The sequence below is a fragment of the Serinus canaria genome, unplaced genomic scaffold (assembly GCF_022539315.1).
Source record: "Serinus canaria isolate serCan28SL12 unplaced genomic scaffold, serCan2020 HiC_scaffold_82, whole genome shotgun sequence".
Lineage (NCBI taxonomy): Eukaryota > Metazoa > Chordata > Aves > Passeriformes > Fringillidae > Serinus > Serinus canaria.
The window spans coordinates 1-14,826 of NW_026108196.1; the positions used below are offsets into that span (position 1 = coordinate 1).

Here is a 14,826-nt window from a genome sequence, read left to right on the forward strand (position 1 = left end):
GTCCATCTCTATCCCTCTGTGTCCCTCTGTGTCCCCCTGTGTCCCATGTCCCTCTCTGTCCCCTGTGTCCCATGTCCCCCCGTGTCCCTCTGTGTCCCTGTTTTCCATCTCCCTCTCTGTCCCCTCTGTCCCTGTGTTTCTCTGTGTCCCTCTCTCTCTGTGCCCCACGTCCCTTGGGGTCCCCGGTGCCCCATGTCCCTCTGTGTCCCCCTGTGTCCCCTCTGTGTCCCCTCCCGGGCTGTCCCACGGATCCCGAATTCCAGGAAAGTGCTGAGCAAGCTGCACCTGCGGCTGCCCGAGGAGCTGATCCAGGGGCTGGTGCGGAGCCAGCCGGGAGCGGCCGAGCAGCTCCTGCAGCTCCTGCGGGACAAAATCCTCCAGAGGCAGCGGAGCGGCCAGGGAGGGGCTGGGAAGGTGAGGGAATCCCAAAAATGGGGAGGGAATCCCAAAAATAGGGAGGGAATCCCAAAAATGGGGAGGGAATCCCAAAAATGGGGAGGGAATCCCAAAAATGGGGAGGGAATCCCAAAAATGGGGAGGGAATCCCAAAAATAGGGAGGGAATCCCAAAAATAGGGAGGGAATCCCAAAAATGGGGAGCAAACCCCAGAAATGGGGAGCGAATCCCAAAAATGGGGAGGGAATCCCAAAAATGGGAATCCCGGGAAAGGTTGGATATTAGGGTTTGGGGAAAGCTGGGATAGGGGAATGAGCCCTTGGTGGGATTTAGGGTCATTCCCAACAGAAATCGTTCCTGGATTCTGCTCTGGAGCCAGGCTGGGAGAGCTGGGAATGTTCCCCTGGAGAAGGAAAAATTCCAGGGAATCCTCCGAGTTCCTGGAGGGACTCCAGGAGAGCTGGAGAGGGACTGGGGACAAGGGACAGAGGGACAGGAGCCAGGGAATGGCTGCCACTGGGAAAGGGGAGATTGGGCTGGGATCTGGGCAAGGAATTGCTGGCTGGGAGGGTGGGCAGGGGCTGGGCTGGAATTCCCAGATTTGCTGTGGCTGCTCCTGGAAGTGTCCCAGGCCAGGTTGGGGTCACCTGGGCTGGTGGCAGGGGTGTCCCAGGTGTCCCAGGGGTTTTCCTGCCTCTCCTCAGCCCCCAGCAGAGTCGGCAGCGCTGGATGAGGGCAGGTACCTGGACACAGGTAAGGGATGGGGGATAAAGGATCCTAAAATCCCCCTCTGGGATTTTCTGGGGTCCTTGGAGGGGACAGTGGTGTTGGGGCAGGTGACCCCATCCATCCATCCATCCCCCATCCATCCATCCATCCATCCATCCATTCATCCATCCATCCATCCATCCATCCATCCATCCATCCCTCCCATCCATCCATCCATCCATCCATCCATCCATCCATCCATCCATCCATCCATCCATCCATCCATCCATCCATCCATCCATCCATCCATCCATCCATCACCCATCCATCCATCCATCCATCCATCCATCCATCCTCCATCCATCATCCATCATCCATCCATCCATCCCCCATCCCTCCATCCATCCATCCATCCATCCATCCATCCATCCATCCATCCATCCATCCATCCATCCATCCATCCATCCATCCATCCATCCATCCATCCATCCATCCATCCATCCATCCATCCATCCATCCATCCATCCATCCACCATCCTCATCCATCCATCCATCCATCCATCCAGCCATCCAACCAGCCATCCAGTCCACCTCAATCCCATCCATCAGTCCATCCCTCCATCACCAGTCCATCCATCCATCCATCCATCCATCCATCCATCCATCCATCCATCCATCCATCTGTCCGTCTGTCCGTCCCTCCGGGGTTTTCCAGGCCAGCCCAGGCTCCGGAGGGATTTGGGAAGGGGCTGCAGCCAGGAAGGCGCTGCCAGGTGAGGGCTGGGCAGGGGACGGGGCCCTTTTGGGGTCAGGGGGTCTTTGTGGGGTCACTGTGGGGTCCTTGTGGGGTTTGGGAGCCACTGGGGGGGCTCAGGGGTTCCTGTGGTGGTTTGGGGTCACTGTGAGGGTTTGGGGGGGGGATCTCTGTGGGGTTTGGGTGTCATCTGTGGGGTCTGGGGGTCCCTGTGGTGGTTTGGGGTCTCTATGGGGTTTGGGAGCCACTGGGGGGGCTCAGGGGTTCCTGTGGTGGTTTGGGGTCACTGTGAGGGTTTGGGGGGTCACTGTGGGGTTTGGGGGGGCTCTTTGATGGTTTGGCGGTCACTGGGAGGTTTGGGGGTCACGGTCGGGTTTGGGGGGCTCTTTGATGGTTTGGGGTCACTGTGAGGGCTTGGGGGGTCCCTATGGGTCTGGGGGGCTCTTTGATGGTTTGGGGTCACTGTGAGGGTTTGGGGGGCCTTTGATGGTTTGGGGGTCACTGTGAGGGTTTGGGGGCTCTTTGATGGTTTGGGGTCACTGTGAGGGTTTGGGGGCTCTTGATGGTTTGGGGGTCCCTGTGAGGGTTTTGGGGGTCACTGTGGGGTTTGGGGGGCTCTTTGATGGTTTGGGGTCACTGTGAGCGTTTGGGGAGGGTCACTGTAGGGTTTGGGCGTCCCCTGTGGGGTCTGGGGGTCCCTGTGGTGCTTTGGGGTCTCTATGGGGTTTGGAATCACTGTGAGGGCTTGGGGCGGGGTGGGGGGGTGGGGTTTACTGTGGGGGTGGGGGGTCCCGGCTAGAGTTTGGGGTCACTGTGAGGGTTTTGGGGGTCACTGTGGGGTTTGGGGTCACTGTGAGGGTTTTGGGGGTCACTGTAGGGTTTGGGTGTCCCCTGTGGGGGTCAGGGGGTCTCTGTAGGGTTTGGGGTCACTGTGAGGGTTTTGGGGGTCACTGTAGGGTTTGGGGGGGCTCGTGATGGTTTGGGGGTCACTGTGAGGGTTTGGGGGTCACGTCGGGTTTGGGGGGCTCTTTGATGGTTTGGGGTCACTGTGAGGGCTTGGGGGGTCCCTATGGGGTATGGGGGGGGCTCTTTGATGGTTTGGGGGTCACTGTGAGGGTTTGGGGGGGTCACTGTGGGGTTTGGGGTCACTGTGAGGGTTTGGGGTCACTGTGAGGGTTGGGGGGCTCTTTGATGGTTTGGGGTCACTGTGTGAGGGTTTGGGGGCTCTTTGATGGTTTGGGGGTCCCTGTGAGGGTTTGTGGGGGTCACTGTGGGGTTGGGGGGCTCTTTGAGGTTTGGGATCACTGTGAGGGCTTGGGGAGGGTCACTGTAGGGTTTTGGGCGTCCCCTTGTGGGGTCTGGGGGTCCCTGTGGTGCTTTGGGGTCTCTATGGGGTTTGGAATCACTGTGAGGGCTTGGGGCGGGGTGGGGTTTACTGTGGGGGTGGGGGGTCCCGGCTAGAGTTTGGGGTCAATGTGAGGGTTTTGGGGGTCACTGTGGGGTTTGGGGTCACTGTGAGGGTTTTGGGGGTCACTGTGGGTTTGGGTGTCCCCTGTAGGGTCAGGGGGTCTCTGTAGGGTTTGGGGTCACTGTGAGGGATTTGGGAGGGGGGACGCTGGGGGGTTTGGGGGATCCCCGTGATGGTTTGGGGTCCCTGTGGGGTTTGGGGTCCCTGTGGTGTTTGGGGTCACTGGGAACGTTTGGGGTACGGGGGTCACTGTGGTGCTTGGGGTGTCCCCATAAGGGTTTGGGGTCCCTGTGAGGGTTTTGGGGTCCCTGTGGTGTTTGGGGTCACTGTGAAGGTTTGGGGGGTCCCTGTGGGGTTTGGGGTGTCCCCATGAGGGTTTGGGGTCCCTGTGAGGGTTTGGGGTCCCTGTGGGGTTTGGGGTCACTGTGAAGGTTTGGGGTCCCTGTGAGGGTTTGGGGTCCCTGAGAGGATTTGGGGGATCCCTGTGGGGTTTGGGGTCCCTGTGAGGGTTTGGGGAATCCCTGTGAGGGTTTGGGGTGTCCCCATAAGGATCTGGGGTCCCTGCGGGGATTTGGGGGGTCCCTGTGGGGTTTGGGGGGTTCCTGTGGGGGTTTGGGGTGTCCCCATAGGGATTTGGGGTGTCCCCATGAGGGTTTGGGGTCCCTGTGAAGGGTTCGGGGTGTCCCCATGAGGGTCAGGGTTTCCCCATAGGGATTTGGGGTCCTTTTGTGGGTCAGGGGTTCCCTGTGGGGTTTGGGGGGTGTCACTGCAGTGGCTCTGGGTGTCCCCGAGTGTCCCCGAGTGTCCCCGCGGGAGATCAGGACATTCCCATGGGATCGGGGGACAGCATTTGGGGACCTCCCCTGCGGGGGCCACGGCTCAGCGCTGTCCCCGCGGCCGTGTCCCCGCGCCAGGGGGGTGACAGTGACAGTGCCGGCGCAGACCGGGGCTGGCCTTGGGGACATGCGACAGCAGCTGGCGGAGCGCGAGCAGGCGCTGCAGCTGGCGCGGGACACGATCCAGGTGAGCCCATCCCAAATCCCGGGCTCCGGAGAGATCCCGGATGCGCGGGGACATCCCGGGGGGACACGCGCGACACTGGCCTGTCCCCGCGCCCTCCTTCCCGCCTTTTCCCTGTCCCCTGTTCCCGCCTTTTCCCTGTCCCTTCTTCCCAAAATTTTTCTGTCCCCTATTCCCAAAACTTTCCTGTCCCCATTTCCCGCCTTTCCCGTGTCCCCTATTCCCGGCTTTTCCCGGTTTTTCCCTATCCCCTTTGCCGGCTTTTCCCGATTCCCCCTTCCCGGCTTTTCCCGGTCCTTTCTTCCCTAAAATTTTCCCTGTTCCCCTTTCCCGGCTTTTCCCTGTCCCCCTGTCCCAGTTTTTCCCAATCCCTCCTTCCCGGCTTTTCCCTGTCCCTTCTTCCCTAAAATCCTCCCTGTCCTTCCTTCCTGGTTTTTCCCGGTTTTTCCCGGTTTTTCCCGGTTTCTCCTGTTTTTTTCCGTGTCCCTTCTTCCCATAAATTATTCCCTGTCCCCCTTTCCGGATTTTCCCTGTCCCTTCTTCCCTAAAATTCTCCCTGTCCCCCTTTTCCGGCTTTCCCCGGTTCCTCCTTCCCTAAATTTTTCCCTGTCCCTCCTTCCCAGCTTTTCCCGGATTTTCCCTGTCCCCCTTTCCCGGTTTTTCCCGATCCCTCTTTCCCAGCTTTCCCTGTCCCTTCTTCCCTAAATTTTTCCCTGTCCCTCTTTCCCAGCTTTTCCCGAATTTTCCCGGTTTTACCCTGTCCCCCTTTTCCCGGTTTTTCTCGTTTTTCCCGGTTTTTCCCGGTTTTTCCCGATCCTCCCTTCCTGGTTTATTTCCCCTCCAATCCCGATTTTTTTCCTGCCACAGATATAAATTTCGGGAAGGGCTGGAGTCCTTTGGGATATCCGGGAATTGGAACAGTGGGATATTCTGGAATTCCTTTTTATTTATTTATTTATTTATTTATTTATTTATTTTTAATGGGAAAAGGATCAGAATCCCAAATCCATCTCTTCTCCTCAGTGGGGAAAAAAACCCCAAAATTCGTCTGGGAAAAAAAAACCCAAAAATTCCTGTAAGAAAAAAAACCCCAAAATTCCTGTAGGGAAAAAACCCCAAAATTCCTGTAGGGAAAAAACCTCAAAATTCCTGTAGGGAAAAAAACTCAAAATTCCCTGCTCCGGGAAGACCCCTTGGAATGGGTTTGGGATTTGGGGATTTGGGGATTTTGGGGTTTTCGGGATTTGAGGTTTTGGGATTTTGTTTGGGATTTCAGGATTTTGGGGATTTGGGATTTCAGGATTTCAGGATTTCGGGATTTCGGGTTTTGGGGATTCGGGGTTTTGGGATTTGGGGATTTTGGGATTTTGGGATTTCGGGATTTTGGGGTTTCGGGGTTTTGGGATTTTGGGGATTTGGGATTTCAGGATTTTGGAGTTTTGGGATTTCGGGATTTCGGGATTTTGGGGTTTTGGGGATTTGGGATTTTGGGATTTAGGGGATTTTGGGATTTGGGGATTTTGGGGTTTCGGAATTTTGGGGGTTTGGGATTTCGGGGTTTTGGGGATTTGGGATTTTGGGGATTTGGGATTTCAGGATTTTGGGATTTGGGATCCGTCTCCCCCCCCGCAGATCCTGCAGGCCAAGGTGGGGCGGCTGGAGCAGCTCCTGCTCCTCAAGAATCTCCGCATCGACGACCTGAGCCAGCGGCTGCAGCAGCTCCAGGGCCAGCGCCGCTGACAGGCGACAGCGACACCGCGGGGTGGCACCGCGGGGACAGCCCGGGCACAGCCCTGGGACAGCTCGGGGACAGCCCGGGGACAGCTCGGGGACAGCTCGGGGACAGCCCGGAGCCCGGAGCGGCGGCGGCGCTGGGAATAAAGAGTTGGATCCTGGAGGGGCCAGAGCGGCCGTGAGGGGACACTGGGGACACTGAGGGGACACTGGGGGGACACTGGGGACAGTGAGGGGACGCTGGGGGGACACTGGGGGGACACTGTAGGGACACTGGGGACACTGAGGGGACACTGAGGGGACACTGGGGGGACACTGGGGGGACACTGTGGGGACACTGGGGACACTGTGGGGACACTGGGGGGACACTGTAGGGACACTGGGGACACTGAGGGGACATGGGGGGACACTGGGGGCATGGGGGGACATTGGGGACACTGAGGGGACATGGGGGGACACTGGGGACACTGGGGGGACACTGAAGGGACACTGAGGACATCTGGGGACACTGGAGACACTGGGGACATGTGGGGACACTGCGGGGACACTGGGGACATGGGGGGACACTGGGGACATGTGGGGACATGTAGGGACACTGGGGACACTGAGGGGACACTGGGGACACTGGAGACACTGAAGGGACACTGAGGGGACACTGGGGACGCTGGGGGGACAATGGGGACACTGAGGGGACAGCGGGGACACTGAGGGAACACTGGGGACATGTGGGGACACTGTAGGGACACTGGGGACGCTGGGGATGCTGGGGACATGGGAAGACACTGGGGACACTGAGGGGACACTGGGGCCACTGGGGACATGTGGGGACAGCAGGGAGGGGGTGGAACTGTGGGGACAGCAGGGTAGAGGTGGCATACGGGGACATTACTGTGGAGGTGGCACTATGGGGACATGGCTGTGGGGACAGCAGGGCGGGGACAGCACTGTGGAGGTGGCAGTGTGGGGACACTGAGGGGACACTGTGGGGGACATTGGTGTGAAGACACCAGGGCAGGAACATCAAGGTGGGGACACTGTGGGGACAGCAGAGTGGAGACATTGTGGGGACATGATGGGGACACTGTGGGGGACATCAGGGTGGGGACACCATGGGGATACCAGAGAGGGGACAGCAGGGAGAGGATGGCAGTGTGGGGACACTGTGGGGACACCGTGGGGACACCATTGGGACAGCATGGGAACATCATGGGGACACTGTGGGGACACGGTGGCGACACCATGGGGACACCATGGGGACAGCATGGGGACAGCCTAGGGACACCATGGGAACAGCATGGGGACATCGTGGGGACATTGTGGAGAGGCCATGGGGACACCCTGGGGACACCCTGGGGACACCCTGGGGACACCCTGGGGACACGCGGCCGCTCCTCCCGCCCGGTGCCCGCCGGGATTTAATCCCTTCCCAAATCCCGTTGTTTTTGTAAACCCGGAGCAAATCCGCGCCCGGCGCCGGGAGGTGACAGCGACATCCCCCGTGTCCCCCTCCCCCCTCCTCCAGGTGACATCCGCACGCCCAGGGGTGGCTCTGGGGACCGTCCCCGTGCCAGAGGGGCTTTGTAGGGAAAACCTGGAATTTTCGGCCGACGTGGGAATGGAGGGACGAGCCGGGGCCGGGTGTCCCCTCCCTTGGGGACAAGGCGGGTGTGATGTCACAAGGACCCGGTGACAAGGACACAGCCGGGGCTCTGGGGACCGCTGGGAATGTTGATCCCAGGTTTCTGGGAATGAGGATCCCGGGATTTTAAGCGTTCCAGCAGCTGGAGCAGCGCCCCGGGGGTGACATTGTCCCCTCTGTCCCTCACGTGTCCCCTCTGTCCCTCACGTGTCCCCTGACCCCGCTGTCCCCCCGGCGTTCCCGGGGGACAATCCCGGCGCTCTCCAGATGGGAACTGGCGGCGTTCCCTGTCCCCTGTCCCAGTGGGAAGGGACACGGAGCTCGGGATGGGGACAGGAGGGACAGGGCTGGATGTCCCCAGGATGGGCGGGCAGCAGGGAACGGGTGGGATTGGGATTGGGATTGGGATTGGGATGGATGGATGGAATTGGGATGGGAAGGAATTGGGATGAAATGGGGTAGGATGGGATGGAACTGGGATGAGGGAAAATGAGATGGGGAGGGGATGGAATTGGAGAGGAAGGAATTGGAATTGTTTGGGATGAGATGGATGGGATGGAGCTGAGAGGGGATGGAGAGGGAAGGGAAGGTTTGGGAAGGTTTGGGAAGGGAAGGGAAGGGAAGGGAAGGGAAGGGAAGGGACGGGAAGGGAAGGGAAGGGAAGGGAAGGGAAGGGAAGGGAAGGGAAGGGAAGGGAAGGGAAGGGACCAGGGAAGGGAAGGGCCGGGAAGGGAGGGACGGGAAGGGAAGGGACAGGGGAAGGGAAGGGAAGGGAAGGGAAGGGAAGGGAAGGCCCCTCCCCCACCCCGCCCCGTTCCCATGGCAACGCCCCCGCTCCTCCCCACCGCCCACCAGGGGGCGCCCCGCGGCGCGCTCGCCCTTCCTCATTGGCTGCCCCGCCCCTATCCCCGCCCCCTAGCAACAATCCCGCCCCTTAGCAACGCCCGTTAAGCACCGCCTGGGGCGCGGCCTGGAGGCGTGACCGGCGTGCGCGCCCACCAATGGCAGAGCGAGGTGGGGGCGCGGCAGCCAATAGGAGCGAGGGGGCGTGTCCCCGCAGCGGGAAGCGGGCAGCGGGAGCGGCGGGGTGAGCGGGGCACGGCGACACCGGGGGGACACTGGGGGACACCGCGGGGCACCGGGGACACCGCGGGGTGGCAGAGACACCGGGGTAGCCCCGCGGAGGGGCCGGCGGGCCGCGGGAGGTGGCGGAGGTGAAACCGCGCCGGGAAAGGGGGGTGGGGACAATCGCGGCCGCGCTGTCCCCTCGCGGTGTCCCCTCCTGGGGTCCTGTCACCCCCGTCCTGAGCTTGGCGACACCTCTCCTTCCCACCCCGCCCATGGCTTGGGACGCCCCAAATCCCTGGATTTCCTCCGCCTCGGGAGAGGCTCCCCCCTTCCATTCCAGCTCGGTTTTCTTTTATCCCGTTTCTATCCCGAAATTTTGGGGTTCCCCCCCCCCCCATGGATTTCTCGGCGTTTTGGGGTTTCCACTTCCCAATCCCTGCCGGCATTCCCGGCCCCATGGGGCGATCCCGAGAAGGAGGAGGAGGAGGTTTGACCCTCCAATTCCATCCCGGGGTTTGGTTTGGGTTTTTTTGGGTTTTTTTTTTTTTTTTGGGATGTCACATCCCGAATTCCCGGCTGGCGGTGGCGTCTCCGCGCGCTTATCCCGGGAAAAAACGTTCGGGAAAGGGCTCCAAGTTTGGGATCCGATCTCTCGTTTATCCCGGGAAAAACCATTCGGGAAAGGGCTCCAAGTTTGGGATCTGCGCCGGGAATCCGGAAAACAATCCCAAACCTCGGAGGTGTTTTTTGGAGGGGGGAGGGAATTCCCTAATTCCCGCTTTTCCCGGAGATTTGGGATGAGGGAATGCCCATTCCAGGCCCTGGGGCGGCCGCTGGCTCCTCCCCGCCACCTCGGGGCCACCTCGGGGCCACCACGGGGCCACCACTGTCCCCGCCATGGGATGGGAATATGGGACGGCATTGGCGCCTTCCCATTCCCACCCCATTCCCGCAGAATTCCCGGACGATGCCCCCCGGCCGCTGAAATTGGGGACAGCGACATCGCCGGACGGCGCAGGGGACAGATGGCGACAGCCGGCAAGGGTGAGTCCCACATCCCCTCCCTGATCCCGGGATTTGGGGTTTTCCCGGAGCTTTTGGGGTCTCTCTGTCCCCGTTCCCTCTCCAGGGATTTGAGGGACCCCGAAATCGCTTTGGGGTGAGACAAATCCCGAGGGATCTCTGTGGGATTCCGCTTCAGGAATTTCCCTGGGGTGAGGCCGGGAGAGCCCCGGGAGATTCCCAGGGGGAAAAAAAAGGGATTGGGGACATCCTGGAAGGGACCCTGAGACCCCTGGGGGGACGCGGTGACCCCGAGAGTCCAGCAGGTTCTGATCCCAGAAATCCCAGATCCAAGGGATTCCTTAATCCCAGAAATCCCAGATCCAAGGGATTCCTAGATCCCACAAATCCCAAATCAAGGGGATTTGCTGCTCAAAGAAATCCCAGATCCAAGGGAATCCCTGATCCCACAAATCCCAGATCTAGGAGATTACCTAGTGCCATAAATCCCAAATCCAAGGGAATCCCAAATCCAAGGGAATCCCAGATCCAAGGGATTCTGTGATCCCACAAATCCCAGATCCCATAAACCCCCAATCCAGGAAATTCCCTGCTCCCAGAAATCCCTGCTCCTACAAATCCCAGGTCCCACAAATCCCAGATTCCATAAATCCCCAATCCTGCAGAGTCCCTAATCCCATAAATCCCAGATCCCACAAACCCCAGATCTAGGAGATTACCTAATCCCATAAATCCCAAATCCAAGGGAATCCCAGATCCCATAAATCCCCAATCCAGGAAATTCCCTGCTCCCAGAAATCCCTGATCCCACAAATCCCAGATTCCATAAATCCCCCAATCCAGCAGATCCCCTAATCCCTTAAATCCCAGATCCCAGAAATCCCAGATCCAAGGGATTCCCTGATCCCACAAATCCCAGGCTGCCACCCCTGCTGGTCCCTGCTGTCCCCTCCCGAGGCCACCCCCAGTCACCGAGCTGGGACACCCCAAATCCCGGGACACCCCAAATCCCGGGACACCCCAATTCCCGCCTTCCTCCCTCTCCAATCCCGCCCTCCCCAGAGTCCCCGTGGCGGGAGGGGACGCCCAGATGTCCCCAAGTGCCACCAGGGTGACGAAGGGATTTGGGATTATCGAGGGATCCCCGGGCTGGGATCGGGATTCGGGATTTGGGATCCGCGCGGATCCTTCGGGATCGCCGCGGCGCCACCCAGGAGGGTCCCCCGCGCGTCCCCACGTGTGTCCCCACGCTGTCACCGTGTCCCTCGCTGTCCCCCCGGGAGTGCGGGAGGGACTTTGGGGCCGAACAATGGCGGGGCCTTAATCCCGGCTCATTAAACCCGGGCTCATTAAATCCCGGCTCATTAAATCCCGGGATTCCCGGCGCTGCCAGCACAAAGAGCCTTTTCTTCAGGCGACAAGGGAGGCGACAATCTGCTGCTGGCGGCGGTGACAATCTGCTGCCAGCTGGGAGCGGGGCTCGGCGGGAGGAGGAGGAGGAGGAGGAGGAGGAGGAGGAGGAGGAGGAAGGGGCGGATTTTCCATGGAAGCGGCGCACGTGGAAAATCCCACGGGATTTGGGCCTCCGTGGGGACAGCGCTGTCCCCAAGCTGGTGGCAGGGCCCCGGCGCTGCCGTGTGGCCTGTCCTGCTGGCCTTGTCCCAGCCGTGTCACCTCCCCTGTGTCACCTTACCGGTGGCACCGCGCAGCCCGAGGAGGGAGCGGAGTCTGCCGAGCCTGGGGACGCTTGGGGACACTCGGGGACCCTCTGGACATCAGCTGGTGGCACTTCCCTTCTCAGAGGGGAGCTGGCTGTGTCACTTGTCACCTGTGTCCCTCTGTCCCTGTGTCACTTGTCCTAAGGACATCAGAGGAGGGAGCGGAGTCTGCCGAGCCTGGGGATGCTTGGGGACACTTGGGGACACTTTGGCACACTTGGGGACCCTCTGGACATCAGCTGGTGGCACTTCCACACTCTGCCCCCTTCTCACCTGTCCCCTGCCTCATGTCCCCGTGTCCCCAGCCAGTGTCACTTGTCCTAAGGACATCACAGGAGGGAGCGGAGTCTGCCGAGCCTGGGGACACTTGGGGACACTTGGGGGCATTTGGGGACACTTAGGGACCCTCTGGGCATGGGCTGGTGGCACTTCCATGCTCTCTCTGCTTCTCACCTGTCCCCTGCCCACCGGTCACCTGTGTCCTTGTGTCCCCAGCCTGTGTCACTTGTCCTAAGTCCATCACTGGAGGGAGTGGAGTCTGTCGAGCCTGGGGACACTTGGGGACATTTGGGGACACTTGGGGACCTTCTGGGCATGGCCTGGTGGCAGGTCCCTGCTCGGAGAGGAGCTGGCTGTCCCCACAGGTGCCCTGTGTCCCAGGTGACACTGGGACAGGGTGACAGGGAAGCCTCTCCTGGTGCCACCACGCTCCACCCCTTGTCCCCAACTCGAGGCCACCTCCCTTGGGGACACGGCTGTGACCGGGGCCTTTGTCACCTGCAGGCAGCAAGGGGAAGGGGACAGCAGTGCGCTTCACCCCCGAGGGGACGCAGGGCCACCACCAGGAGGGGACACAGGGCCACGTCCACTTCCAGGAGCAGCTGCACGACTCGGCCGTGATGGTGACACAGGACAAGGACGGCCACTTCCTGGTCAAGGTGGGGACAGGGGACAGCGGGGAATGTCACCGTCCCCTGGGGACTTGGGGGCTCCCAAATCCTGAAAATTTCCGGATTTTGAGGCGCTGCCACCCCAGAATTCCGTGTCATCCCCGAGGGCACCAAATTGTCCCCCAAACCCAGCGCCACGTTCGGGTGGCTTTGGGGACACGGGGGACACGTGGCACTGTCCCCTCTGGGCACAGTTTTGGGCTGGTCTGGATCCCTCCAGGGCCATTCCCAGCTTTTCCCGGCCACATTCCCGTGGGTGGCACGGCTGCGGGGGCGGTGCCAGCGGAGGGGACAGGGAGCCACCCGCGGTGCCACCAACGTGTGGCACCTGCAGCTGCCACCAGCGCTGAGTCACAGCCTCGTGGCCGGAATTCCATCCCAAATCCGGCGCTGCCTCCGGGGGCGGCCCTCGCTGTTTTCCCACCGCATGACGAGGGGGTGGCAGTGCCACCCACGGGGACACGGGGACACGGGGACACGGGGAGGGGTCCCCACTGGGCTTGGGATGTGCCTGGGAAAAGATCCTGGGGTTTTTTTTTCCCGGGATTTTAAAGGGATCAATCCCCAAAATGGTTTTGGGGGGGGGGGGGGAGAAAAGAGCTTGGGGCTCGTCCTGATTCCTTGGGCACTGCCAGGAATCCACAGGAAAAAATGGGGAATTTCAGCCCAGCCGGGAATTCCTTCCCAAAATCCCACCCCAAGTGTCCCCCCATTCCCTGTGTCCTTGTCCCCCCAGTCCCTCTCCAGCTCTCCTGGAGCCCCTTTAGGCTCTGGAAGGTTCTCCCCGGATCCTTTTCCGGCTCTTTGGGATGATCCCAGCCCCTGGGGGATTTTGGGAATTCCACCCTCCGGATCCTGGCCCCGGATGTTTTTCCCCTTGGGGATCGTTCCCTTCCCAAAATGGATTTTTCCAAGGCTCTGCAGGGCTCTGCTTTTTGTCACGACAGCGGGAAAATTCCATGGGAAGAGGCGCTCCTGCCTTTTCCAGGGACAGCTGGAAAACCTCTCCCTGCTCCTGTGACATCCACGGGTCCCAATTCCTAAAATTTCCTCCCAAAATTCCCTATTTTTCCTGCGTTTTTTTTGGACCAAATCATCCTGTTTGTTCCCTTTTCCCGATTTATTCCCGAAATTATCCCAATTATTTCCTAAATTATCTCCTCTTTATTATTCCCTGAATTTTTTTTTAGGGCACCAATCCCTTCCCCCCCCCAAAGGGATTTAGCAGTGGGAATGTTTAGGATGCAATTCCCCCTCTCCAGGTGCCACCCTCACCTTCCTGGGGACTCTCCAGTGTCCCTTGTCCCCAAGGGGGGGGGGGGGTGACAATGGCACCCCAGCCGCGGTGTCACCCCCTATCCCGCTTTTCCAGGTGGGATTCCTGAAGATCCTGCACAAGTACGAGATCACCTTCGTGCTGCCCCCCGTGCCGAGCCTGGGGAAGGACATTTGTCCCCTCCCTGTCCCCAACCCCAACCTGCGCATCATCAGCGTCACCTCCCTGCCGGAAGGTACCGTGTCCCCTCCTCGTCCCCAACGTCCCCATCCTGTCCCCGGCCCTTTCCCAAAGGGGGCGAGGCCACACCCAGGTGTCCCCTCAGTGGCTGGGGGAGGTGACAATTCCTTGTCCTCAGGGACATCCTCGGTGTCCCCAAATTCCCTTATTTTGTTGTTGTTGGGATTTTTCTTTCCCGGGGGCTCCAGACCCTGACAGGGGACAGGGACAAGGATTGCTCCAAGAGGTGCCACCCTCCATTTGGGGACAACTGGGCGCTGCCACATCCATGGGATCCCTGGGGACAGCCAAGCGTCACCCTGGGCTGGGTGGCAATTCCTTGGGGACACGGGCTCTGCTCCAAGGACCCCGCAGGTCCCCGAGGCCACCTCGGTCCCATCCCAGATGTCCCACAGCCAGTGGACACTGTGTCCCACATCCCTGTCCCCGGTGTCACCTCCCGGCAGCGGGGACAGGGCGGGGACGGGGCTTTTCCCGCCCACCGCTGGCTCCACCCCAAAAAAGCGCAGTGGGGTTGGTTTGGAGATTCCCAGCAGGGATTGGGATTGGGATTGGGATTGGGATTGGGATTGGGATTGGGATTGGGATTGGGATTGGGATTGGGATTGGGATTGGGATCAGGGGCGGGGGCCGGCCCGGGATGGGGATCCGGGATCGGGGCTGGGATTGGAGTCGGAATCGGGATCGGGATTGGGATCAGAGCCGGGGGTGGGGCTGGGATCAAGGCCAGAATCAGGACCGGGATTGGAGCCTGAAGCCGGGATCAGGACCAGGATTGGGACTGGGATCAGAGCTGGGACTGGGGCTGGGATCAAGGCCAGAATCAGGACTG

The 14,826-nt window shown here is 60.4% G+C and overlaps 2 protein-coding genes across 3 annotated transcripts; both read left to right on the top strand.

Moving 5' to 3' along the window:
• The first annotated feature begins 192 nt into the window (after window positions 1-192).
• SPEF1 (sperm flagellar 1) lies at window positions 193-6,243 on the top strand. The gene is made up of 5 exons (XM_050987651.1): window positions 193-414; window positions 1,101-1,149; window positions 1,820-1,877; window positions 4,241-4,349; window positions 5,979-6,243. Exons 1-5 carry the CDS (start codon window positions 193-195, stop codon window positions 6,084-6,086), a joined length of 546 nt encoding a protein of 181 aa, XP_050843608.1. The 3' UTR covers window positions 6,087-6,243.
• Window positions 6,244-8,752: 2,509 nt separating this feature from the next.
• On the top strand, window positions 8,753-14,204 carry ADISSP (adipose secreted signaling protein). 2 transcript variants are annotated; one of them, XM_050987652.1, is made up of 4 exons: window positions 8,753-8,806; window positions 9,743-9,831; window positions 12,312-12,466; window positions 13,851-14,204. In XM_050987652.1, exons 2-4 carry the CDS (start codon window positions 9,813-9,815, stop codon window positions 14,187-14,189), a joined length of 513 nt encoding a protein of 170 aa, XP_050843609.1. In that variant the 5' UTR covers window positions 8,753-8,806; window positions 9,743-9,812; the 3' UTR covers window positions 14,190-14,204. The 2 variants fall into 2 exon arrangements, with proteins under 2 accessions (XP_050843609.1, XP_050843611.1); XM_050987654.1 differs by lacking the exon at window positions 8,753-8,806 and adding an exon at window positions 8,819-8,933.
• Window positions 14,205-14,826: the final 622 nt, after the last annotated feature.

What these genes read in the sequence shown, in the direction of transcription:
- ADISSP (XM_050987652.1), top strand. An exon ending in ACGGCCACTTCCTGGTCAAG is followed by an intron (nt 12,467 to 13,850) that starts GTGGGGACAGGG and finishes CCGCTTTTCCAG; the next exon opens with GTGGGATTCCTGAAGATCCT.
- SPEF1 (XM_050987651.1), top strand. Translation starts at nt 193, where the DNA reads ATGTCCCTCTGTGTCCCCCTGTGTCCCCTCTGTGTCCCCTCCCGGGCT. An exon ending in GCCAGGGAGGGGCTGGGAAG is followed by an intron (nt 415 to 1,100) that starts GTGAGGGAATCC and finishes GCCTCTCCTCAG; the next exon opens with CCCCCAGCAGAGTCGGCAGC. An exon ending in AGCCAGGAAGGCGCTGCCAG is followed by an intron (nt 1,878 to 4,240) that starts GTGAGGGCTGGG and finishes TCCCCGCGCCAG; the next exon opens with GGGGGTGACAGTGACAGTGC.